At 43.6% G+C, this 26,515-nt stretch overlaps 1 protein-coding gene across 1 annotated transcript in view; it reads left to right on the top strand.

Annotated features, from left to right (window-relative positions):
* The window catches only part of dmc1 (DNA meiotic recombinase 1), a 216,943-nt gene extending 190,663 nt beyond the window's left edge, over window positions 1-26,280 (top strand). The window contains exons 13-14 of the mRNA XM_087978126.1: window positions 15,631-15,747; window positions 26,211-26,280. Coding sequence (XP_087834252.1) covers window positions 15,631-15,747; window positions 26,211-26,280 — 187 coding nt within the window. The remainder of the gene's footprint in view (window positions 1-15,630; window positions 15,748-26,210) is intronic.
* Window positions 26,281-26,515: the final 235 nt, after the last annotated feature.

The following is a 26,515-nucleotide window of genomic DNA, read 5'->3' on the forward strand; positions in this document are numbered from 1 at the left end:
CTAACATTGTTCAGCTGTAATATTGTCTGCTGATATAAATTGCTTTGTCAATCAAAAGAGACATCGAAAAAACACCCACCAATCACCTACCAGTTTTTCATTGACATTATTCTTCGGCTCTGATGGGTAATTGAAGGGGGTCTCTGCTGCCAGTTTTTATCTCCCACCACTGCTACTCTTCTAACACAGGCCCACTTCACAGTGATGCTGATTTGCTGCACACAATTCCTTCCATGAGACATAATCTGATTCAGTTTCTGAGAACTGTAAATTACATCCTTATGAAGTAAAACCAAGACAATATTCAGGCTTGGGCTGAAACAGGATAAGTAACATTCATGGAGAAAGTGAGGGCTGCAGATGCTGGAGATCAGAGCTGAAAATGTGTTGCTGGAAAAGCGCAGCAGGTCAGGCAGCATCCAACGAACAGGAGAATCGACGTTTCGGGCATAAGCCCTTCTTCAGGAAGGGCTTATGCCCGAAACGTCAATTCTCCTGCTCCTTGGATGCTGGCTGATCTGCTGCGCTTTTCCAGCAACATATTTTCCAGCTGTTACTACAAGGACAAATCAGAGGCTAAGAATTCTGTAGTGAGTAACTGTCTCTTTAATGCTTACTTACATTCTACAAGGTACAAGTCAAGAGTGTGATGGAATAATTGCCACCTGCCTGGATGGGTGCAGTTCAAACACCATTCAAGAGGTGTGATACCATCTAGGTCATAGCAACCTACTGGATTGGCATCTTATTGACCACATTCATATTGTCACCCTTCAACAATGGAGTATAGCCACAATTATATTTACCATTGACAAGATGCACTGCAGTAAGTCACCAAGGCTGATTCGACAGCACCTTCCAAATTATGATTTCTCCCAGCTAGAATATAATTTTTTTATGGAATATCCTTTTTATTGTCACATGTTCTTCATTATAGTAGTACAGTGAAAATATTTTACAATGTCTGCCTTTTTATGCCAACATCTTTAGGTACAAGTACTGATGTACAATTCTTAGATACATTAGTGGAATAAAAGTAATTGCATTACTTTACAGAGTTAATAAATAAGTTCATACTAGGACACCATTAAAGAGTTGACACTACAGCAAGTTAGGACATTTTAATTAGACATTACAATGTAGCAGCTCAGGGCAGGGCATCAATACGTGGTCTGACCACCAACATCAGACCCCAGTTCAACAGCCATCCTGCTCCGCTCCAAGTACAGACCACTCACTGCTCCAAGGCAAGTGCCAGGACAGCTTCCCTCATGCCATTCTCCGCCCAGAGCTCACTGTCTGCGCACTGCTCAGAGGCTGCTTCCCCACACTGCTCTGGAGCTTGCAGCCTAAGCTCTGTGCTCGAAACATCAATTCTCCTGCTCCTCGGATGATGCCTGCTCTGCTGTGCTTTTCCAGCACCACACACCCGACTCTCACCCCGTGCACTGTACCAGAGCTCGCTGTTCACATTGTTCTGGGGCTTGCAGCACATTGCGTTGTACCAGGGCTTACTGTTCAGTGTTGTGGGGCTCACAGCCCATTGTGCTGTACCAGAGCTCGTAGTCCATGAGCTGCTCCAGGTCTCACTGCTCATGGTGTTCCAGTACTCGTAGTCCATTTCACTGTACCTGGGCTCACTGCTCGTGGTGTCCTGGGGTTAGTAGCCCACGTGCTGCTCCAGTGGCTCACGGTGTTCCGGGGTCCGTAGCCCACATGCTGCACCAGATTAAGTGCCTTTCCTTTGGGACTCGGAATTTTAAAAGTCTGCTCCCCATTCAGGAGACTGCAGCAACACACAGCGCGCAAGCCCCACCCCCCCCCAATACTATCCCCCAACGCCATCCAAAAGCATTTGGAGATGGTGCCTGTTTAAATTACTGTAACCAAAAGACATGGTCACTGTTGGAAACATGTCTTTGATGTAATGTTTCTAATGGGACCTCAATCTCCTTCGGATTATCGGATTTTTGGATAATCAAGGTTCTTCTGTATTAGGTGAAATAACTGCACAAAGGCTGGTGTTCTATCACCAAGTCACTATTTACACAAGCATAGTACATGAACTCTGACCAGTTAGCTCAATTCCATCAGTGAGAGGACTCTTATACTCCTGTTTTTTTATTTTATTAAAAAATTAATAAATAGTTTACAAAAAAAAGGAAAAAAAAAACAAACTTACCACCATTTACAGCTGTATACAACAGCAATTTTACAAGGGAGAGGAGCAGCATAGCCAGGCCTCAAACTCTACTGTTCAACCAGTTTACAGGGAGACGAGGTCAAACCTCAAATCCCAGTTCTACATATGTCATTGTCACTGTCTTTTCATATGTAACAGTATTGTCTCATGTACAAAAGTGCAGACAATACAGACCCAGCAAGCCCCTGTCCCTCCCACCTTTTGGCTACTCTAAGTCAGCCCACTATAACACCTTCTGGCTCTCAGTCCACCATGCCCCTTCCAGCTCAGTCTGCCCTGACACCTTTTTCTCAAAAGGAGTGAAAAGAGTAACACACCAGCTGTAACCAGCCAGTGAAACAACAATCCCCTAATGAAAACCGAGTGACACCTGAAACACATTATGTGCATCAGGAGTTTAACAAATCAGTCCTCATCAAGGGGAATGCCTGTTAACAAGCTGGCTAAATAATTCAGCCAGTTCAGGAATCAGTTTCTCTCCCCCCCCCCCCCTCCAAAAAGATGAAAAGCAGAAACCAACAGTAACACACTGACTATAACACCAGCCAGCACAGAGTCAGTGCCCTAAACTGAGGGGACTCAATCTCCTGTTTTATATTATTTTATTAAATAAGTTACAAAAACAGTTTACAACAAAGTTACATTTACAGCTGCATACAAGAGACAGCAATTTTACAAAGGAGAGGAGCAGCAAAGCCAGGCCCCAAACCCTACCGTTCAAACAGTTTACAGGGACATGAGGACAAACCTCAAATCCCAGTTTCACAAAATATAAAGAGACATCAACAGTGACATTTGTACATTAGACAATACTGTTACATACAAAAGTGCAGACAATACAGACCCAGCAAGCCCCCACCCCTCCCACCTTCCGACCACTAAGGCAGCCCGCCCCTACCCACCTTCCAGTTCTCGGTCCGCCCTGACACACCTTTCGCCCACCTCTAGGACTGTCCGCCCCAGTACCCACCCGGGGTGACAGCAGTCAGCACGGCCTACCCACCTTCCGGCTTCACTAACCACCCTCAGCACCTTTCAACCACCTCTGCGGCAGCCTGCCCCAGTACCTGCCCGGGGTGACAGCACTGAGGACGGCTACTCGCCTTTTGGCTCTCGGTCTGCCCCTACGTACCATTGGGCTCTCACCCGCCCTGTTGCGCCTCTGACCAGTGGGCTATCCTGGCACACCTCTCAGCTACCTCTAGACAGCCCGTCCCCTTCCTTGGGACGACAGTATGTAGGGTAGCCCACAAGCCTTCCGGATCTCAGCCCGCCTCCACAGACCTTCTGGCTCTCAGCTGCTCTGACATCTTTCGACCACCTCTAGGACAGCCCGTCCCGATTACCCCTTAATCGGGACGATAGCACTCAGAATGGACTACCCACCATCTGGCTCTCAGGGACACTGGCATCAGGGTGGCCTCCCCATCCTCCGGCTCTCAGGGTGACAGCTTTCGGGATGACCCATGAGCCTCCCAGCTCACAACAAGGCCTGCCAGACTCAGGGACACGCAAGATAGTGCAGGTGACAGACCCAATAAACACCACAATACAGTTAGTTAACAAAAAAAAACAGAATCCTTTCTGGTACACAGTCCAAATCTATACAATCTTCAAGATATGGAATCCATTTCCAGGAGGAGTCCACTCCAGTATACAATGTGCAATTTCAGAAATAGAGTACGCTCCAAACTGCAGAGTCCATTGCTATACACAGTCCTAGGGTAGAGTCCACTCCTGAAGGCAGCAAATGCACACCCCACAGGTGTTCAGTCTCCATAGAGTCCTGGTCCAGCCATGGAGTGCCAGGCCCACTCACAGGAACATTGTACAGGTGCAGTTAACTCACAGGGGTTTGGTCCACTCCTGAAGGAAAGATCTTCTCCCAAACTCCAGGATACAGCAACTGCTCACCTCCCAGCACACACACAAGTGTTCACTCTTCAGAGGCCCAGTCCCAGGGCTAGGCCTCCCCACAGGAACAGCTTCTCTGGTGAAATGTATGTCTTCCACAAGGGCTCAGTCCAAACACCAATAAAAAGTGAAAACACATACAAAAAACAAAGGAAACTAGAGTCCTTGGGCTAAGCCCTACCACAAAATTAACATTGTCCTTTTCTCAAAAAGAGTGAAAAAAGAAGAGTAACACAGGCTGTAATCAGCCAGTGAAACAACAATCCTCTAATGAGAACTGAATTACACCTGAAACACATTATGTGCATCAGGAGTTTAACAATCAGTCCTCACTAAAAGGAATGCCAGTTAACAAACTGGCTAAATAATTCAGCCAGTTAAGAAATCAAGTTTCCCCCTCCAAAAAAGAGGGGAAGCCAAAACTAACAGTAACACACTGACTGTAATACCAGCCAGCACAGAGTCAGTGCCCTAGACTGAGGGGACTCTGAATCTCCTGTTTATTTTTTTTTGCAAGAGACAGCAATGTTACAAAGGAGAGGAGCAGCAAAGCCAGGCCCCAAACCCTACCATTCAAACAGTTTACAGGCACATGAGGACAAACCTAAAATCCCAGTTTCACAAAGATATAAAGAGACAACAACAATGACAGTTGTACATTACACAGTACTGTTACATACAAAAGTGCAGACAATACAGACTCAGCAAGCCCCCACCCCTCCCACCTTCCGAATCTCCTGTTTATATCTGTCAGTCAGGGCTCCCTGATTGGCCCCAGGCATAGCTGGGGCCCAAGCGGGTGCCCCAAACAAAAACCAAAGGAGTAGCCATGGGCACCCGCATGGGCACCTTTTCCTCCACTACATCGATGACTGTATCGGCGCTGCCTCGTGCTCCCACGAGGAGGTTGAACAGTTCATTCACTTTACCAACACCTTCTACCCCGACCTCAAATTTACCTGGACTGTCTCAGACTCCTCCCTCCCCTTCCCAGACCTCTCCATTTCTATCTCGGGCGACCGAATCAACACAGACATTTACTATAAACCGACCGACTCCCACAGCTACCTAGACTACACCTCCTCCCACCATGCCCCCTGTATAAATGCCATCCCATATTCCCAATTCCTTCGTCTCCGCCGCATCTGTTCCCAGGAGGACCAGTTCCAATACCGAACAACCCAGATGGCCTCCTTCTTCAAAGACCGCAATTTCCCCCCAGACATGATCGACGATGCTCTCCACCGCATCTCCTCCGCTTCCCGCTCCTCCGCCCTTGAGCCCAGCCCCTCCAATCGCCACCAGGACAGAACCCCATTGGTCCTCACCTACCACCCCACCAACCTCCACATACATCGTATCATCCGTCGTCATTTCCGCCACCTCCAAACGGACCCCACCAACAGGGATATATTTCCCTCCCCTCCCCTATCAGCGTTCCGAAAGGTCCACTCCCTCCGTGACTCCCTCGCTAGGTCCACACCCCACCAACCCAACCTCCACTCCCCTTGCAACCGCAAGAAATTCAAAACTTGCGCCCACACCTCCCCCCTTACTTCCCTCCAAGGTCCCAAGGGATCCTTCCATATCCGCCACAAATTCACCTGCACCTCCACACACATCATTTACTGCATTCGCTGCACCCGATGTGGCCTTCTCTATATTGGGGAGACAGGCTGCCTACTTGCGGAACGTTTCAGAGAACACCTCTGGGACACCCGGAACAACCAACCCAACCACCCCGTAGCCCAACACTTCAACTCCCCCTCCCGCTCCACCAAGGACATGCAGGTCCTTGGACTCCTCCATCGCCAGACCATAGCAACACGATAGCTGGAGGAAGAGTGCCTCATCTTCCGCCTAGGAACCCTCTAACCACAAGGGATGAACTCAGATTTCACTTTGGTAAGAGTAACAAAAAGATGGGGTACTGGGCTAATGGTCGGATACTTGGTAGTGTGGATGAGCAGAGGGATCTTGGTGTCCATGTGCACAGATCTTTGAAAGTTGCCACCCAGGTAAATAGTGCGGTGAAGAAGGCATATGGCGTACTGGCTTTTATTGGTAGAGGAATTGAGTTCCGGAGTCCTGAGATCATGTTGCAGTTGTATAAGACTCTGGTGCGGCCGCATCTGGAGTATTGTGTGCAGTTTTGGTCGCCATACTATAGGAAGGATGTGGAGGCACTGGAACGGGTGCAGAGGAGGTTTACCAGGATGTTGCCTGGTATGGTAGAAAGATCGTATGAGGAAAGGCTGAGGCACTTGGGGTTGTTTTCATTGGAGAAAAGAAGGTTTAGGGGTGACTTGATAGAGGTGTACAAGATGATTAGGAGTTTAGATAGGATCGACAGTGAGAATCTTTTTCCACATATGGAGTCAGCTGTTACAAGGGGGCATAGCTTTAAATTAAGGGAGGGTAGGTATAGGACAGATGTTAGGGGTAGGTTCTTTACTCAGCGAGTCGTGAGTTCATGGAATGCCCTGCCAGTAGCAGTGGTGGACTCTCCCTCATTATGGGCATTTAAGCGGGCATTGGATAGGCATATGGAGGATAGCGGGCTAGTGTAGGTTAGGTGGGCTTGGATCGGCGCAACATCGAGGGCCGAAAGGCCTGTACTGCGCTGTATTCTTCTATGTTCTATGTTTACTCATTTCCCCTCCCCCCACCTTGTCTCAGTCCCAACCCTCGAACTCAGCACCACCTTCCTAACCTGCAGTCTTCTTCCTGACCTCTCCGCGCCCACCCCCACTCCAGCCTATCACCCTCACCTTAACCTCCTTCCACCTATCACAAAGAATGGTTACAGCCTGCTTGCCTTTATCAGTCAGGGCACTGTGTATAAATGTTGGCAAGCCATGTTGTGGCTGTATAAGACTTCAGGTGCGCCACATTTGGTGTATCGTGTGCAGCTCTGGTCACCACGCTACAGAAGGCTATGTGGAGCTTTCGAAGAGGGTGCAAAAAAGGGTTACCAGGATGTTGACTGGATTGGATTGTATTTGTATAAGAGAGGTTGGAAATACTTGGATTATTTTCGCGAGTGTCAGAGTCTGAAGTGTGACCTGATAGAAGAAAATAAGATTACGAGCAGCATGGATAGGGTGGCTAGTTAGTATTTCTCCTAAGGTGGAAATGTTAAATATTTGGGGGCATAGGTTTAAGGGGAAAGATTTAAAGGAAATGTCCAAGAAAAGTTTTTTTTGCACAGAAGCTGGTAAGTGCCTGGAACGCAGAGGGAGGTGGTAGCAGCAAGTATATTACCAAGTTTAAGAGGCATTTAGATAGACACATGAACAGAAAGGGAATAGTCAGATACAGACCATGTTCAGGCAGATGGGATTAGTTTAGAATGGCATCATGGTCAGCACAGACATGGTGAGCCAAAGGGTCTGTTCCTTTGCTGTATTTTTCGATGTGCTCTCTATTTCCTGTTAGCTAGCCATTCTTCTATCCTTGCCAGTGTCTTACACCTTCCATCCTGAACTTTTATTTCCTGCAATAACCTTTGATGTGGCACCATAACTGGAAGATTGGCTTATTTCTATTGCTTGTGAGGATATATCCTTTTGCAAGTGAGGAGGCCAAAACTATACACAGTAGTCTAGCAATTCCCAATAGAACTGTTCAAAATATCATTACTGTTATATTGCAGTCCCCTTGCAATAAATGAAAACTTCTCATTTTTAGATTAGATTCCCCACTTGCATATTAACATTTTGTAGTTCATGTGATACTAGAATACCTTGATCTCTCTGTACTAGAGTATTGCAGACTCCCCATTTCAATAATATCCAGCTTTTCTATCCTTTGTGTCAAAGTAGGCAAGTTCACATTTTCCCATATTATAGCGTCTTCTACCCACTGACTCGTTATGTCCTCTTCACAACTTACTCTCCTACTTGTCTCTTTGTTAGCAGCAAACTTAGCAACCATATCCTTCATCCAGATCATTGTATACATTGTAAATGTATGAAATTGTATATTGTAAATGGTTGAGGTCCCAGTACTCAACCCCTCAGCACTCCACTAATTACAGCTTGCTAATCTGAAAATTAAATATTCATCCCCACTCTCTGCTTCCTGTAAAATGCTTCATGGGGACCCGGGTTTGATTCTGTGTGGAGCTTGCACATTCTCCTTGTGTCTGCATGGTTTTCTGATGGGTACTCCAGTTTCCTCCCGTGGTTGAAAGACACGCAAATTAGGTGGATTCACCATGCTAAATTGTCTGTAGTGTCCAGGGATGTGTAGGCTAGGTAGATTAGCCATAGTAAATGCAGGGTTACAGGGATAGGGCAGTCTCTGCTTTTCAGAGGGTTGGTGCAGACTCGATGGGCTAAATGGTCTCTTTCTCTGTGATAGGGATTCGATGACCAATCCTCTCACAATACTGCTGTATTACTCCCACACTGAACTCTTAATGTGCAGCAATGTTTGATGTGGTATCTTAATAAATGTCGTTTAGTATCCAGGTACACCACACCTGCAAGTCCCATTCCTCCACTTTGCTTATTACTTCAAAGAACTCTTAGTCAAGCACAATTTCCCTTTCACTAAGTCATGTTGACTCTGTATTTTCTTAGAAGCTTGCTATAATGCTCTTAATAATAGATTCTACCATTTTCCATTTAAGGTTAACTGGCCTTTAATTTCTTGCTTTCTGACTCCTTCCTTTCTTGAATAGATGAATCATATTTACAACTTTCTAATTTGGAACCTTTCCAGAATCCAAGGAATATTTGGAAAATTGTAAGAAAAATTATCTCAGCAGCTTCTTCTTTTGAGACCCAGGATGAAGTCCATCAGATTCTGGGGATGCGTCAGCATTTAGTTCTAATAATTGCAATTGTTTTTGTTCATCACTCCCTTTCAACTCTTGATTTACAATGTATTTTAGAGACGTTATTTATGCTTTCTACAATGAAGACACCACAAAATATTTGTTCAACTTGTATCATTTTCTTATTCCCCATTAAAAATTCCTCAGGCTCACTGTCTAGAGAACCATCTTACTCTTGTCTATTGTATCTGCAGAAACTCTGAGTATCTGATTTAATATGTCAAGCTAGCATTCTCTCATACAATAATATCTCCCCTAGTTAGTATTTGCAGAAAGATATGGCATTAGATTCCCTACAGTGTGGAAATAGGCCCTTCAGGCCAACAAGTCCACACCGACCCTCCAAAGAGTAACCCATCCAGATCCATTTCTCTCTGAATGATGCACCTAACCCTATGGGCAATTTAGCATGGCCAATTCACCTGACCTGCACATCTTTGGACTGTGGGAGGAAACTGGAGCACCCGGAGGAAATCCCACAGACACGGGGAGGACGTGTCCACACAGACAGTCACCCGAGGCTGGAATCGAACCGGGGTTCCTGGTGCTGTGAGGCAGCAGTGCTAACCACTGTGCCGCCCCTATCCCAGTGCTTCAGTAAGTGTCATGTGGAATGGTTGGTTTTATTCTTTTTCAACTTTTCTAAAGCAGCTTGTCACAAATTATTGGTTTACGGCACTATTTCAGAGAGCAGTTAAAAGTCATTGTTAACTAATTGCTATGTAGCCTAGAGTTACAATTAAGTCTTAAAAATAACAAAAATAACAAATACTTTTCCTCACTTAGGTGAGGTGAACTTAATGGATATTTAGGGTAGTTTACTGAGATTGTTTCTTTTGCTCCAGATTAATTAAATTATTGAATTTAAATTTTAACCAGGTCCTGCGGTAGATTTTGACCTTACATCTACAATACATTAGTCCAGGATTACAAGTCCAGTAATATTACAATAAACTATTTAAATTCCTAATTAGAGTTCAGAGATAGAGTCATACAGCACAGAAACAGACCCCTTGCTCTAACTCAACCATACTGACCATGTTTCCCAAACTAAACGAGTCCTATTTGTCAATGCTTGGCCCATATTCCTTTAAGGAGAAAGTGAGGACTGCAGATGCTGGAGATCAGAGCTGAAAATGTATTGCTGGAAAGGCGCAGCAGGTCAGGCAGCATCCAAGGAGCAGGAGAATCAACGTTTCGGGCATGAGCCCCTTCTTCAGGAATGAGGAAAGTGTGCCCAGCAGGCTAAGATAAAAGGTAGGGAGGAGGGACTTGGGGGAGGGGCGTTGGAAATGCGATAGGTGGAAGGAGGTTAAGGTGAGGGTGAAAGGCTGGAGTGGGGGTGGGGGCAGAGAGGTCAGGAAGAAGATTGCAGGTTAGGAAGGTGGTGTTGAGTTCAAGGGTTGGGACTGAGACAAGGTGGGGGGAGGGGAAATGAGGAAACTGGAGAAATCTGAGTTCATCCTTTGTGGTTGGAGGGTTCCTACGCAGACAATGAGACGCTCTTCCTCCAACTATCGTGTTGCTATGGTCTGGTGATGGAGGAGTCCAAGGACCTGCATGTCCTTGGTGGAGTGGGAGGGGGAGTTGAAGTGTTGAGCCACGGGGTGGTTGGGTTGGTTGGTGCGGGTGTCCCAGAGGTGTTCTCTGAAATGTTCCGCAAGTAGGCAGCCTGTCTCCCCAATATAGAGGAGGCCACATCGGGTGCAGCGGAAGCAGTAAATGATGTGTGTGGAGGTGCAGGTGAATTTGTGGCGGATATGGAAGGATCCCTTGGGGCCTTGGAGGGAAGTAAGGGGGGAGGTGTGGGCACAAGTTTTGCATTTCTTGCGGTTGCAGGGGAAGGTGCCGGGAGTGGAGGTTGAGTTGGTAGGGGGTGTGGACCTGACGAGGGAGTCACGGAGGGAGTGGTCTTTTTGGAATGCTTTCTCCCTGTGCCTCCATGGGCTTCTGCTGGGCGTTTTGGTTTCCTTCCACAGACCAAAGATATGCAGCGTACCGAGATTGTCCATGCTAAATGGGCGGCACGGTGGCACATTGGTTAGCACTGCTGCCTCACAGTGCCAGAGACCTGGGTTCAATTCCCGCCTCAGGCGACTGACTGTGTGGAGTTTGCACGTTCTCCCCGTGTCAGCGGGGGTTTCCTCTGGGTGCTCCGGTTTCCTCCCACCATCCAAAGATGTGCAGGGTCAGGTGAATTGGTCAGATTTTAACCTACTGCGATTCCTCTTGCAAGGATGCCTTCCTTGAAGAAGCTCTCTTCCTCCAGAAGGGCTCATGCCCGAAACGTCGATTCTCCTGCTCCTTGGATGCTGCCTGACCTGCTGCGCTTTTCCAGCAACACATTTTCAGCTCTGATCTCCAGCATCTGCAGTCTTCACTTTCTCCCCATTCTATGATTCTAGACAGGAACTCATGCTTACAGATGCAGATTTCACAAATTGCCTTGCTGTGTCCATCAGGACTATTTTTTAAGAGCTCAATTTTGTGGATTATTTGGAAGGGAATCTTGCTTTTTGAGATAATAGAGTCTTAGGGTTAAAGAGTCCTACAGCACAGAGACAGGCCCTTTGGTCCACACTGGTCCATGCCAACCAAAATGTCCATCAACGCTAACCCCATTTCCCTGCACTTGGCCCATGTCCTTCTAAACATTTCCCATCCAGGTACTTGTCCAAGTGCCTTCCAAATGTTGTTAATGTATTCGCCTCATCCACTTCCGCTGGCAGCTCATTCCATATATCTACCAGCTTCTGTGTAAAAAAGTTGCCCCTCAGGTTCCCTTTTATTCTTTTCCTTTTAACCTTAAATTGATGCCCTCTAGTCTTCAATTCCCAATCCTGGGAAAAAGACTGAGTGCATTCACCCTATCCATGCCTCTCATGAAATTATACACTTATGTAAGATCCCCCCTGCAGTCTTCTATGCTGTAAAGAAAACGTCCTAGCTCTCCCTATAACTTGAGTCCTGGCAACATCCTTGTAAATTTCTTCTGCACCCTTTCCAGTTTAATAACATCCTTCCTCTAGCAAGGTGACCAAAACTGAACATAATACTCCAAGTGTGGCCTCACCAATGTCCTGTACAACTGCAACATAACTTCCCAACTTCTATTCTCAATGCCCTGACTGATGAAGGCCAGTGTTTCAAATACTTTTTTGACGGCCCTGTCTACCTGTGACTCCATGTTCAGAGAATCATGTGCACCTAAACTCCACGGTCCCTCTGTTCTACTACACTCCTTAAGATCCTGCCATTCACCCATGAAACTCCTACCTTGATTTGACTTTACAAAATGCAACACCTCATACTTATCTATAATAAACTCCATTTGCCATTTCTTAGCCCACTTCCCCAGCTGATCAAGGTCCTGCTGCAATTTCTGATAACCTTCCTCACTGTCCCCAATACCGCCTATTTTACTGTCATCTGCAAACTTACTAATCATGCCTTGTACATTCTCATCCAAATCATTGATATAGATAACACAGATAATGGGCTCAGCTCCGACCCCTGAGGCACTCCACTGGTCACAGGCCTCCAGTCCGACAAGCATCTTTCCATTATTACATAGAACATAGAACAATACAGCACAGAACAGGCCCTTCGGCCCACGATGTTGTGCCGAACGTTTGTCCTAGCTTAAGCACCTATCCATGTACCTATCCAATTGCCGCTTAAAGGTCACCAATGATTCTGACTCTGCCACTCCCACAGGCAGCGCATTCCATGCCCTCACCACTCTCTGGGTAAAGAACCCACCCCTGACATCTCCCCTATACCTTCCACTCTTCACCTTAAATTTATGTCCCCTTGTAATACTCTGTTGTACCCGGGGAAAAAGTCTCTGACTGTCCACTCTATCTATTCCCCGATCATCTTATAAACCTCATCCTTCGCCGTTCCAATGAGAAAAGGCCTAGCACTCTCAACCTATCTTCGTACGACCTATTCTCCATTCCAGGCAACATCCTGGTAAATCTCCTCTGCACCTTCTCCAAAGCCTCCACATCTTTCCTAAAATGAGGTGACCAGAACTGCACACAGTACTCCAAATGTGGCTTTACCAAGATCCTGTACAGCTGCAACATCACCTCACGACTTTTGAATTCAATCCCTCTGCTAATGAATGCTAATACACCATAGACCTTCTTACAAGCTCTATCCACCTGAGTGGCAACTTTCAAAGAGCTATGAACATAGACCCCAAGATCCCTCTGCTCCTCCACCTTACTAAGAACCTTACCGTTAAACCCTATATTCCACATTCTTATTTGTCCTTCCAAAATGGACAACCTCACACTTGACAGGGTTGAACTCCATCTGCCACTCCTCAGCCCAGTTCTGCATCATGTCTAAGTCCCTTTGCAGCCGACAACAGCCTTCCTCACTATCCACAACTCCACCAATCTTCGTATCATCTGCAAATTTACTGACCCACCCTTTGACTCCCTCTTCCAAGTCATTAATAAAAATTACAAACAGCAGAGGATCCAGAACTGATCCCTGCGGAACTCCACTTGTAACTGGGCTCCAGGCTGAATATTTACCATCCCCCACCACTCTCTGATTTTGACCGGTTAGCCAGTTCTCTATCCAACTGGCCAAATTTCCCACTATCCCATGCCTCCTGACTTTCCGCATAAGCCTACCATGGGGAACCTTATCAAATGCCTTACTAAAATCCATGTACACGACATCCACTGCTCTACCCTCATCCACATGCTTGGTCACCTCCTCAAAGAATTCAATAAGACTTGTAAGGCAAAACCTACCCCTCACAAATCCGTGCTGGCTGTCCCTAATCAAGCAGTGTCTTTCCAGATACTCATAAATCCTATCCCTCAGTACCCTTTCCATTACTTTGCCTACCATCGAAGTAAGACTAATTCCCGGGGTTATCCCTATTCCCTTTTTTGAACACGGGCACAACATTCGCCACTCTCCAGTCCCCTGGTACCAGCCCCGTTGACAGTGAAGACGAAAAGATCATTGCCAACGGCTCTGCAATTTCCTCTCTTGCTTCCCACATAATCCTAGGATATATCCCGTCAGGCCCGGGGGACTTGTCTATCTTCAAATTTTTCAAAATGCCCAACACATCTTCCTTCCTAACAAGTATCTCCTCTAGCTTACCAGTCCGTTTCATACTCTCCTCTTCAACAATACGGTCCCTCTCATTTGTAAATACTGAAGAAAAGTACTCATTCAAGACCTCTCCTATCTCTTCCGACTCAATACACAGTCTCCCACTACTGTCCTTGATCGGACCTACCCTCGTTCTCATCATTCTCATGTTTCTCACATATGCATAAAAGGCCTTGGGGTTATCCTTGATCCTACCTGCCAAAGATTTTTCATGCCCTCTCTTAGCTCTCCTAATCCCTTTCTTCAGCTCCCTTCTGGCTATCCTGTTTCCCTCCAACGCTCTGTCTGAACCTTGTTTCCTCAACCTTATGTAAGCCTCCTTCTTCCTCTTTACAAGACATTCAACCTCCCTCGTCAACCAAGGTTCCCTCACACGACCATCTCTTTCCTGCCTGACAGGTACATACATATCAAGGACACATCGTATCTGTTCCTTGAAAACGTTCCACATTTCAACCACATCCTTCCCTGACAGCCTATGCTCCCAACTTATGCTCCTCAGATCCTGTCTTGCAGCATCGTATTTACCCTTCCCCCAATTGTAAAACCTGCCCTGTTGCACGCACCTATCTCTCTCCATAACCAAGGTGAAAGTCACAGAATTGTGGTCACCTCTAACACTAACGTAAATATATCTTTTTTGCCTTTGCAAACAAATTTAGTTTGATCTCATTTAGGAAAGCTATTTTGTTATAGTCTTGTAGATTTGGTTTAAATTCACCACATATAAAACTAAAGTTGTTAAAGTTTACAAGTACTAACAATGGTACAAGCTATTTGTATTTTCTTAAATATATAACAAGCCATTTACAATTCGTAATTTAACATAATGTTTAACATGGTGAAACAGTAATTGAAATTAATGAGAGATACATTCTGCAAGAATGCAGTTACATATCATCAGAGAAATTCACGTCCAACATAGAACTCTAGAATCCCTACAGCGCGGAAGCAAGCCATTCGGCCCATTGAATCCACACCAGCTCTCTGAAGATCAGCCCACCAAGCCCCACTTCCTACACTATCCCTGTAACCCTGCATTTCTCATGGCTAATACGCCTAACCTGCACATCCTTCCCAACTTCAATTATGGGATTAATAGATCCCTAGACCTTTTGCTTGTACAGGTCAGAGAGTTGTACTTCGAAACAGTTGGTTTCTATGAATACAATCAAAACATTAATTTCTTAATTAAATATTGGTTAAAAATTAAATTGCAGCTTCTGCCTCTTGCTGATATGCACTGACTGCACAGAAACCAGTCAGTGCATATCAGCTGGACTCAGACAGGCACATCTGAGATTGCTAAATCTATAAATAGCTTTAAATGTAATCTTGGGCACTTTTGATGTTTTGTTGAACCACTATTACTTAAATCTGACCGCTCAAGAGGAGCTGAAGTGAAGAGCATGTATGTGTTCATAACTTCCACTAGTTTATATTTTTGTTATGATTTCACAGTTAGTTAGCAGTGTTTCATCTTTTCTTATAATTGATTTTTGTTCCTTGATGTCTTGCCAAGTTTCCAGGCAGATCCAAAAAAACCAATTGGTGGTCATATTCTGGCTCATGCATCTACTACAAGAATCAGTCTACGAAAAGGGCGAGGTGAACTACGTATTGCAAAAATTTATGATAGGTAATGTGAATTTGCAGCAACAACATTAAGTGCGTTTATAAAATCCACTCCAGGATTCACATTAGATATACGTTTGACAAGCTTAGAGATTAAATGATTTGTTTTTAATGAGACACACTCTAAAATTAAGTTATATGTTGTGGTTCTGTTCGCCGAGCTGGAAGTTTTTGTTGCAAACGTTTCGTCCCCTGGCTAGGCGACATCATCAGTGCTTGGGAGCCTCCTGCGAAGCGCTTCTTTGATGTTTCCTCCGGTGTTTACAGTAGTCTGTCCCTGCTGCTTCCGGTTGTCAGTTTCAGCTGTCCGCTGTAGTGGTTGGTATATTGGGTCCAGGTCGATGTGTTTGTTGATGGAGTTTGTGGATGAATGCCATGCCTCAACAAACACTTCGACCTGGACCCAATATACCAACCACTACAGCGGACAGCTGAAACTGACAACCGGAAGTGGCAGGGACAGACCACTATAAACCCCGGAGGAAACATCAAAGAAGTGCTTCGCAGGAGGCTCCCAAGCACTGATGATGTCGCCTAGCCAGGGGACGAAACGTTTGCAACAAAAACTTCCAGTTCGGCGAACAGAACCACAACAATGAGCATCCAAGCTACAAATCTTCGCACAAACTTTGAACAATTAAGTTATATGTAATCTTTTAATATTTAAGTAGCAAATAATGCTAAGAGACTGAATCCAAAAATTTATGGGGTATTCCACCACTTTAAATGATCTATTTTAATGCTGTTGTGTTAATCATTTAGGTCACTGAGTAACGTATTAGTGAGCCCATAAAAATGTTAGGAACAGCCTGTGGATCTAATGAGGTCTTTCTGGATTTTGTAGATTAACTCTGCCTATAGATTCACAACGTGCCATGGCAACATAGTGCCATGGTAGCCACAGTACGATTTTAGGAAAATGCTGCTTTAATTTGCATTTTCTTGCTATATCTTTAAGATATTGCAGACAATGGAGAGCGGTGAATTGATTTTTGTTTGCTTTACCCTTCTTTTGACTGTATGCAACAGTGATTTTCATTTCTCGTATTTCTTTTCCCTTTTGAAATAATCCTTGCTGTCTTTCCTCCAAATCTGAAGAAGTGCGGATGCCAGAAATCAGAAAAAAGAAGAGAAATTGCTGGAAAATCTCAGCAGTCTGGCAGTATCTGGGGAGAGAAATCAGAGTTAACGTTTTGAGTTCAGTTCGGAAGAAGGGTCACTGGACCCAAAAAGTTAACTCTGATTCCTCTCCACAGATGAAGGGCTTTTGCCCGAAACGTCGATTTTCCTACTCCTCGGATGCTGCCTGAACTGCTGTGCTTTTCCAGCACCACTCTAATCTAGAATCTGGTTTCCAGCATCGGCAGCCCTTGATTTTACACAGATGCTGCCAGACCTGCTGAGATCTTCCAGCAATTTCTCTTCTTGTTTCTGTCTTTCCTCAAACCTCTATCATTGAAGTTCAATTTTTAAATAACTCACAATAAACTCTCTTTCGGGTTAAAAAAATGTTTTATTCATACACCCACACCCAGATGATGATTGTCACAACACAACACACAGACACACATGTAAGTCATCAAGAAAGAGAAAGGAGGAAGAGGAAAGTAGAGTTTACAAGTGACAGTAGTTTAAAAGTAAGATATATTGACATCAATTTGTGTGACTGAGTCCTGAAAATCAGTGTACAATGGAAGTTTTGTTCCATATTTGTGTGGATGCAGTTGGCTGAATTTTCAGAATTCCTTTTGAACTTAATGGAGGCTCAGCAAGATGATGTTGATCCGTTGGTTCTGAAGAGGTTGAGACTTGAGGCAGGCTTAGCATTAACTGTGATGTTAGAGTAGGTGTTGGATTCTTAGCAGATGGATTTTTATTTACGGTAAGTAGATCCTTACCAGATTGTTATGCCTCAGGTTAAGACTATTGTTCACTCATATAAGATAAATGGTGAGCGGTTAGTGCCATTTCAGGCAAGATGAGTTTCAATAACGTCTTTGTTCAGAACGAGTTGGGGATACATCTTGTCTGCTGGTCTTTTTCTTTCTTGTATTGCATGGTCCACACAATGCAAGGGTGACATATTTCAGAATGATGATGCCTGGGTTCTATCCCGGTAAGTGCTGATATGAATTATTTCAGAAGTTTTCGTTGATTTGCATCATCTGATTGGTTGTAGTACAGCAAAGTTCATTTTGAAAGTTCAACAAAATTGTATGGTGTAATGATTGTAACAAGGTCAGCTTGGTGGACCTGTTAATCTGGTCCAAACAGGAAGCACTTGCTGACAGATAAAAATGACTGTAAGACCACATTTTCCAATATTATGTGCTGAGCTTTCCTTGAGGCCCCAGATACTTAAACCTTTTAAGAGTTGGCAGATTTAGTTCAGTTACATCATGACCCCTAGACTCCTCTAATTCAAAGTTGCTATCGTTTTTACTTGGCAATTTGAGAACCAGGGGAATCTGTATTGGGATTTTTGACAAGCTTAAGATGACTGGCAGAGACATATTGATATAACTTCACAGAAATCAGTATCTCATCACCAAGTCACCTGTTATTTACACATGAAAAGATCTTGACATTGATCCAGATTCCTCAGAGCCAGCTCCCAGAGAACCTCTGACACACCTATTTATACATCACCCGGTTTTAACCAGATTAACAGCTCCAGTATGGGAACTCATATTCTTTGAGGTCCACCTGGCTGACCTGGTTACAAACACAACATCCCACCCCCAGATAAGTTTGAGAACATTGGCCAGTTTCTTTTTGTATCTCCTCCTGGGGCGTTTTGGCACTGGGTCAGATTTCTTCAACTCTGCCTCTGACCCAGATGATGTGTAATGCACAGAATCTCAAAAGCAATTCATTCTCTTCTTCAGGCAGTAAAGGCGTCAAGGCAGCGACATCTGTTATGTCTATCTCAGATCCAGAGGTATCTTCAATGCTTGATGGAGAGGGAGAATGCACGGGTTCAGTCAGAAAGGCTATCAAGGAGCTGGGCGCATTTTGCTCCCACACCGTCTGTGAGTTTACAGCTTTCACATGGTCCACGTGATTGTTCAGGATGGTCACACCTACCAGAACTTTATATGTCACTGGATCTGACCTCGCATCACCGTGTCTGCTATCGATGTTTCTGCTACCATTGTTTCTACACTAAACTTCGTACCCTGATGGTCTACTTGCTGCAGTTTTCAATGATAAAGCCAGTTGTGGTGCCGGTTTGAAATCCAGTTGGGGTTTGCATAGTTTCATTATTAATTCCATATACCAAACTGTCTCTAACATATCATTAAGAGTTAAACCAAAGTCACAGGTTTCTGCCAGTTGTCTTAGTCTAGTCAAACATCCTGATGTGAATTCCCCTGGTTCTCAAATAGCCATGTGAAAACCATAGTCTCTCAGAATTAGAGAAGGCTTGGGGTCATAACATTCTTTAACTATGTTGGTCAATCCTTGAAAGCTTTTAGTATGTGGTGCCTCAGGGAAAATGTGACTCCTAATAACAAAGCATAGCAGGCTGTCTGGAGAATTACCTGTTACTTTTTTGTCTGCTACAATGTTACTTGCCTGGAAAAAATAACATATTCTTTCCATGTACTGGAGCCAGTCCTCAATGGCAGAGTCAAACAAGTCAAGCTTCCCAAACAAAGACATGATGTAAGAAATGCTTACCCCATTACAAAGAAGACTGCTGCGAGTGAGTTTCTTCAGGTCCATGCTTTATTTTTGTTGCCATTGAAATTCTTCCAAAGAGGCCAGTATCCCGTAACCAAGTCATCCTTTATTTACTATCGGAGAATTGAGCCCAATTGAACAGAGACCACACAAGCCAGATCGGGTGAAATTGACGAGCTGTTTATTACAAGTGATATAGTTGGAAGAGAAATTGACTAGGCTGACACAGAACTGACAGACTGTACAGGTAAATCAAGGGCTATCTTCCACGAACTGAGAATCAAGCCAGTTTTTATAGGAATACTGTACAATGATGCTAATTTAAAATAGGGAAAATACAATGGTCTTGATAATCAAGTAATCCAGTTACAATGATGATAATATCAAAGCAGTTATCAGAAGGATATCCTGAATCTAGATACAATGAAGCATCCTGGCAGCATCAATCAGTTCTTAATGGGATCAAGAGATTCCAGCTCTCTTTGAGGGGAGGTGAGAAGGTCCCTTTTCTTGACAGTAAGGTGTTTCCATTGTCACTCTCCCATGAGAGGGGTATTCTGGTGCCTCTCCGTCTGACCTGTCCTTTGTGTGGCTGGTATCACTGGGGTATGAGACTGCTGTTAGGGCTTTGGGACAGCTGTGTTTATTGGGTCCAAGAAGCTTATTGTCAGTTTGCCTTGGGAAGTGTATTCCCTGGTCAGTGAGTAACTATGGTCATGTCTGGCTTCCCTTGTCAGCCTGTTTGGTCAATGCTGAGGCATTCTGGGTGTTTCTTGTATGGTTTGGACAGGCTTGATTTTCTGTGTTCTGTGTGGCCATGCTGTGGGTAGGCAGGGTGGTAGATCTTTTCCCACATTTACACATAAGTGGTCCCTGACTTTAGTCTGCCTCTGCCAAGTCAGCTCTCAGAATGGCAATATCTCTGACACTCCCCTCTTTTTTTTTCTTTTCTTTTTTGTAGTGCTTATTTTTCCCCAGAACCCATGTTGTATGTGTGCAGGTGAGCATCTGCAGTCCTTTTTTTCTCCCCCACACTACCGCCTAGTTGCAGTAGTGCTTATTATTTTTTCCCCCCAGCACCCATGTTGTGTGTGCACACCCCTCTTTTTTTTTCTTTTTTTTTTTCTTTTTTTTTTCTTTTTTTTTTCATCAAAGGGCGACTGTGTTTATTTTATTTTATTTTTTTTTCTTTTCTTTTTTTTCTTTTCTTTTACCACCTAAGTGCGGTAGTGCTTATTTTATCCCCAGAACCCATGGTGTGTGTGTGCAGGTGTGAGACACAGTGAAAGACACAAAGTGCACGAATCTTTATTCACACACCCCTCTTTTATCTGTCAGCCAGGGTTGCCTGATTGGTCCAGATTATTAGCCCCAATCAGGGAACCTATATTTTATGAAATCCAGTTGGCTGACATCATTACAATCACTGCACCCACATGGAATAAACACAACTGTTGTTGTTGAAATGATTAATTTTGTCTAAAGACATCAAAACCAGGCAAGTAAGGCATCATGAAGAAATTTGCATGCCCTATTTTAATTCAGAGCTGAAAATGTGTTGCTGGAAAAGCACAACAGGTCAGGCAGCATCCAGGGAACAGGAGAATCGATGTTTCGGGCATAAGCCCTATTTTAATTCACACTTACATGATAATTTCAAATGTTCTGAGATGTCAGTTTCACATGCCAGTTAGCCAGCTTGGAAATATAAAGGAGTTCGACTTAGGAATATACATTGAAAGTCTAACTGAAAATTGAGTTGTCAGCAAGAACTGGAAGACTCTTGCTCTACCTCGCTGCCTTTCTCTCATCATCTTGGAAAACAGAGTCTCAATAAATGCAAATTAAGAAACTACCATTTAATGATAACTCAAAGGTATCACTAACTTCGTTGCTACCAAAGATGTCAATCAACAATTAAATAACTATAGTCTCAGGTTCTAACACCTCCAAAATTCTAATAGCTCTTTAAACATTACCACCTTCATTCTCTCTGTCTCCCTGTAACAGTATACCAGATACATGCCCTTTCAAACTTATTACTTTTGTTTGCGTATGAGTTTGATGTCATATTTTATTAGTATTTCCTTATGATTAGTAGGTATTAAAATTCTTCTTTCTTTCACACAAGAAAACTTGTAATTACTTCCTTCATTTTTCTAGCAAACTGACTACATTTTAATTTAAAATGTAAATTACATACTATGTTTTAATTTAAAACGTGCTCAAAAGAAGCAGAAATATTTATTGTGACCAGTAGAGGTGGAATTAAAAAGAGGGGAATCAATTGACCCTCCACACTTGTTTGTAACATTTTTCACATGTATCTATCTGAGGAGCTTGGAGTAGCAAGAGTAGCCCTCTCCTGGCCTACCATTTCCTCAACTCACCACACTCCGTTCTCTGCTGAACAGCACTTCCTATTTCCTTACCTTGTCATAACATATATACTGTCAGGAGCACTACCAACAACACAGGAGGGAAAGGAGGATAGAAAAGTATGAAATAAAAATAATACATTCAAATACACACACTGTTCTCACTTCCCAAAAATTTATAATGCTTCTTTGTTTCCTCTTTTCAACTTATTCCCTAAGAGCTTCATTTAGCTTCTTCACTAAGAGTGGGCAGATACACATCTGAAGCTTATCATTTCACCTAAGGGGAAGCTAGATACTGCAATTAAATGAAAGAAAAAAGATTATGATATATTGGTGGCATAACAACTACTGACAGAAACTGCCAAAAAAAAATTTCAGGGTGAAGCATCAGCAGACAATGATTCAAGGACCAACTTTCAGTAGTGTACACACATGAACAAATGAATTAGCAGTAAGAGTTGGCCATTTGACCCCTCTGGTCTGCTGCAACGTTTATCTACAGCAGATCTGATGTTGGCCCTCCATAATATTTGACTCCCTTGTCAATTACGAATATATATAACTCATGATTAAAAATGTTCTCTGGCCCTGCCTCTACTGCTGTCTGGAGAAAAGAATTCCACAGATCATTGACATGCTGAGAGAAAAATAATTCCTCTTCATCTGAATCTTAAATGAGAGACCCTTTTTAAATTGGTTTCCCTGGTTCTATTTCAGCACGAACCCAATCAAGTCCTGGATGTAGGTTTGCTCGCTGAGCTGAAAGGTTCATTTTCTGACGTTTCATCACCATACTAAGTAACATCATTAGTGAGCCTTCGAATGAAGCACTGGTGGCATGGCCCGCTTTCTATTTATGTGTTTAAGTTTCCTTGGGTTGGTGATGCCATTTCCTGTGGTGATGTCATTTCCTGTTCTTTTTCTCAGAGGGTGGTAAATAGGGTTCAAGTCAATGTAATTGTTGATAGAGTTCTGGTTGGAATGCCATGCTTCTAGGAATTGTTGTGCATATCTCTGTTTGGCTTGTCCTAGGATGGATGTGTTTTGCAAAAATACTTTGCAAGAACTGTAACAAACACTACATTGGACAAACAGGCAGAAAACTTGCCACCAGGATACATGAACATCAACTAGCCACAAAAAGACATGACCCACTCTCACTAGTATTCTTACATGTAGATGAGGAAGGACACCACTTCGACTGAGACAACACATCCAACCTAGGACAAGCCTAATAGAGACATGCACGAGAATTCCTAGAGGCATGGTGTTTCAGTGGAAATTCTATCAACAAACACATTGACTTGGATTCCATTTATCACCCTCTGAGAAAAAGAACAGGAAGTGACATTACCACAGGAAATGACATACCTAGTATGGTGACGAAATGTCTGAAAATGAATCTTCCAGCTCAGCAACCTCAACCTGAGCTAGAAATCTTCTCAAAACTCCCTTTTAAGTCCCTTCAGGATCTTTTTTTCAATGTGATTTTTCTAAACGCCAATGGATACAGGCCCAACCTGTCCAAACTTTCTTCATTAGATAATACCTTCATCGAATAATTAGGTTGAATTAAACTTCTCTGAGTAGACAATAGACAATAGGTGCAGGAGTAGGCCATTCAGCCCTTCGAGCCTGCATCGCCATTCAATATAATCATGGCTGATCATTCATAATCAGTATCCTGTTCCTGCCTTATCTCCATAACCCTTGATTCCACTATCTTTGAGAGCTCTATCCAACTCTTTCTTAAATGAATCCAGAAAGTGGGCCTCCACTGCCCTCTGGGGCAGAGCATTCCACACAACCACCACTCTCTGGGTGAAGAAGTTTCTCCTGAGCTCTGTCCTAAATGGTCTACCCCGTATTTTTAAGCTGTGTCCTCTGGTTCGGCACTCAGCCATCAGTGGAAATATGTTTCCTACTGTCAGAGTATCCAATCCTTTCATAATCTTATACGTCTCAATCAGATCCCCTCTCAATGTTCGAAACTCAAGGGTATACAAGCCCAGTCACTTCAGTCTTTCAGTGTAAGGTAATCCTGCCATTCCAGGAATTGACCTCGTGAACCTACGCTGCACTCCCTCAATAGCCAGAATATCTTTTCTCAAATTTGGAGACCAGAACTGCACACAGTACTCCAGGTGTGGTCTCACCAGGGCCCTATACAGCTGCAGAAGCACCTCTTTGCTTCTATACTCAATTCCTCTTGTTATGAAGGCCAGCATGTTATTAGCCTTCTTCACTACCTGCTGTACCTGCATGCTTTCCTTCATTGACTGGTGTACAAGAACACCCAGATCTCTCTGTACTGCCCCTTTACATAAATTGATTCCATTGAGGTAGTAGTCTGCCTTCCTGTTCTTGCTACTAAAGTGGATAACCATACATTTATCCACATTAAACTGCATCTGCCATGCATCTGTCCACTCACCTAACTTGTCCAGGTCACCCTGTAATCTCCTAACATCCTCATCACATTTCACCCTGCCACCCAGCTTTGTATCATCAGCAAATTTGCTAATGTTATTGCTGATACCATCTTCTATATCATTAACATATATTGTACCCCACTGGTCACTGCCTGCCATTCCGAAATGGAGCCGTTTATCACTACCATTTGTTTCCTATTAGCCAACCAATTTTCAATCCAATCTAGTACTTTGCCCCCAATACCATGCACCCTAATTTTACTCACTAACCTCCTGTGTGCGACTTTATCAAAAGCTTTCTGAAAGTCCAGGTACACTACATCTACTGGATTTTCCTCGTCCAACTTCATAGTTACATCCTCAAAAAATTCAAGAAGATTAGTCAAGCATGATTTCCCCTTCATAAATCCATGCTGACTCTGTCCTATCCTGTTACTACTATCCAGATGTGCAGTAATTTCATCCTTTATAATAGACTCCAGCATCTTTCCCACCACTGAGGTCAGACTAACTGGTCTATAATTTCCTGCTTTCTCTCGCCCACCTTTCTTAAAAAGTGGTATAACATTAGCCGCCCTCTAATCCTCAGGAACCGACCCCGAATCTATTGAACTCTGGAAAATAATCACCAACGCATCCACGATTTCCCGAGCCATCTCCTTCAGTACCCTGGGATGCAGACCATCAGGCCCGGGAGACTTATCAACCTTCAGACCTAACAGTCTCTCCAACACCAAATCCTGGCAAATATAAATTCCCTTAAGTTCAGGTCCTTCAGCCACTGTTACCTCAGGGAGATTGCTTGTGTCTTCCCCAGTGAACACAGATCTGAAGTACCCATTTAATTCCTCTGCCATTTCTTTGTTCCTAGTAATATATTCCCCTGTTTCTGTCTTCAAGGGCCCAATTTTTGTCCTAACCATTTTTTTGCCTTGCACATACCTAAAAAAGCTTTTACTATCCTCCTTAATATTCTTGGCCAGTTTACCTTCGTATCTCATTTTTCCTCTGCGTATTTCCTTCTTAGTAATCCTCTGTTGCTCTTTAAAAGCTTCCCAGTCCTCAGTTTTCCCACTTAGCTATGTGATACTTTTTCTCTTTTAACTTTATATGTTTCTTTACTTCCCTCGTCAGCCACGGCCGCCCATGCCTCCTCCTGGGATCTTTCTTCCTTTTAGGAATGAACTGATCCTGCAACTTCTGCATTATACACAGAAATATCTGACATTGTTCCTCCACGGTCATCCCTGCTAAGGTATTGCACTATTGAACTTTGGCCAGCTCCTCCCTCATAGCTCCATAGTTCCCTTTATTCAACAGAAGTACTGTCACTTCCGATTGTACCATCTCCCTCTCAAATTGCAGATTGAAGCTTATTGTATTATGGTCACTACTTCCCAATGGCTCCTTCACTTCGAGGTCTCTGACTAATTCTGGTTTGTTACACAATACCAGATCCAGAATTGCCTTCTCCCTGGTCGGCTGTGTTTAATGCCAATAAATTCTTTCCTAAGTAAGGAGACCAAAACTACACAATACTCTAGATATGGTCTCAGAACACCCTGTAAAATTGTAGTAAAATTTCCCTATTTTATATTCCGTTACCCTTGCAATAAATGACAACATTCTATTTGCCTCCGTAACCATTTACTGCACCTTCATACTAACTCTTTGTGATTCATTTACCAAGTCAACCAGGTTCCTCTGTGCCACAGTTTGGCAATTTTACTCAATTTCAATAATACATCATTTTCTATTCACATTTTGTCTCATACTCCATCTGCAAATATTTTGCCCACTTTTTTTAGCCTATCACTTACATGACATACAATAACATGACTGATAAATCGAGATGAAATCAATTGAAAGGAGGGTTGGGCAGAAACAAAAATAGTCTATATTTATGTTGAAAATTGGATGTAATTCTGGTTTGGTGTTGCTTATAACTTTTTTTTACTTGCTTTCAGCCCAGACTTACCAGAGAATGAAGCTACATTCTCCATCACTACTGGAGGAATTAGTGATGCCAAAGAGTGACACATCTAAAATGGAGATGGCCAGAAGTATCAGATTTTCCTTAGTATTTATTACTTGCTTTAGAAATGTAGACGGTCAGAGGTTCTTATTGATTCATTAACATATAAAGAATTGTAAGGTTAAAGATATTGCTCGATTGTTGGGATACGTTACAATGTGTGCTATGATATCCTGATAATTATCACTTGTGGCTTCCACAAGTTGGCCACTTTGCTGTAGCACAGAAGGGCTCCCA

This window comes from Chiloscyllium plagiosum, unplaced genomic scaffold, assembly GCF_037043375.1.
Source record: "Chiloscyllium plagiosum isolate Xiang-an unplaced genomic scaffold, Cpla_swu_hap1 HiC_scaffold_33, whole genome shotgun sequence".
NCBI classification, from domain to species: domain Eukaryota; kingdom Metazoa; phylum Chordata; class Chondrichthyes; order Orectolobiformes; family Hemiscylliidae; genus Chiloscyllium; species Chiloscyllium plagiosum.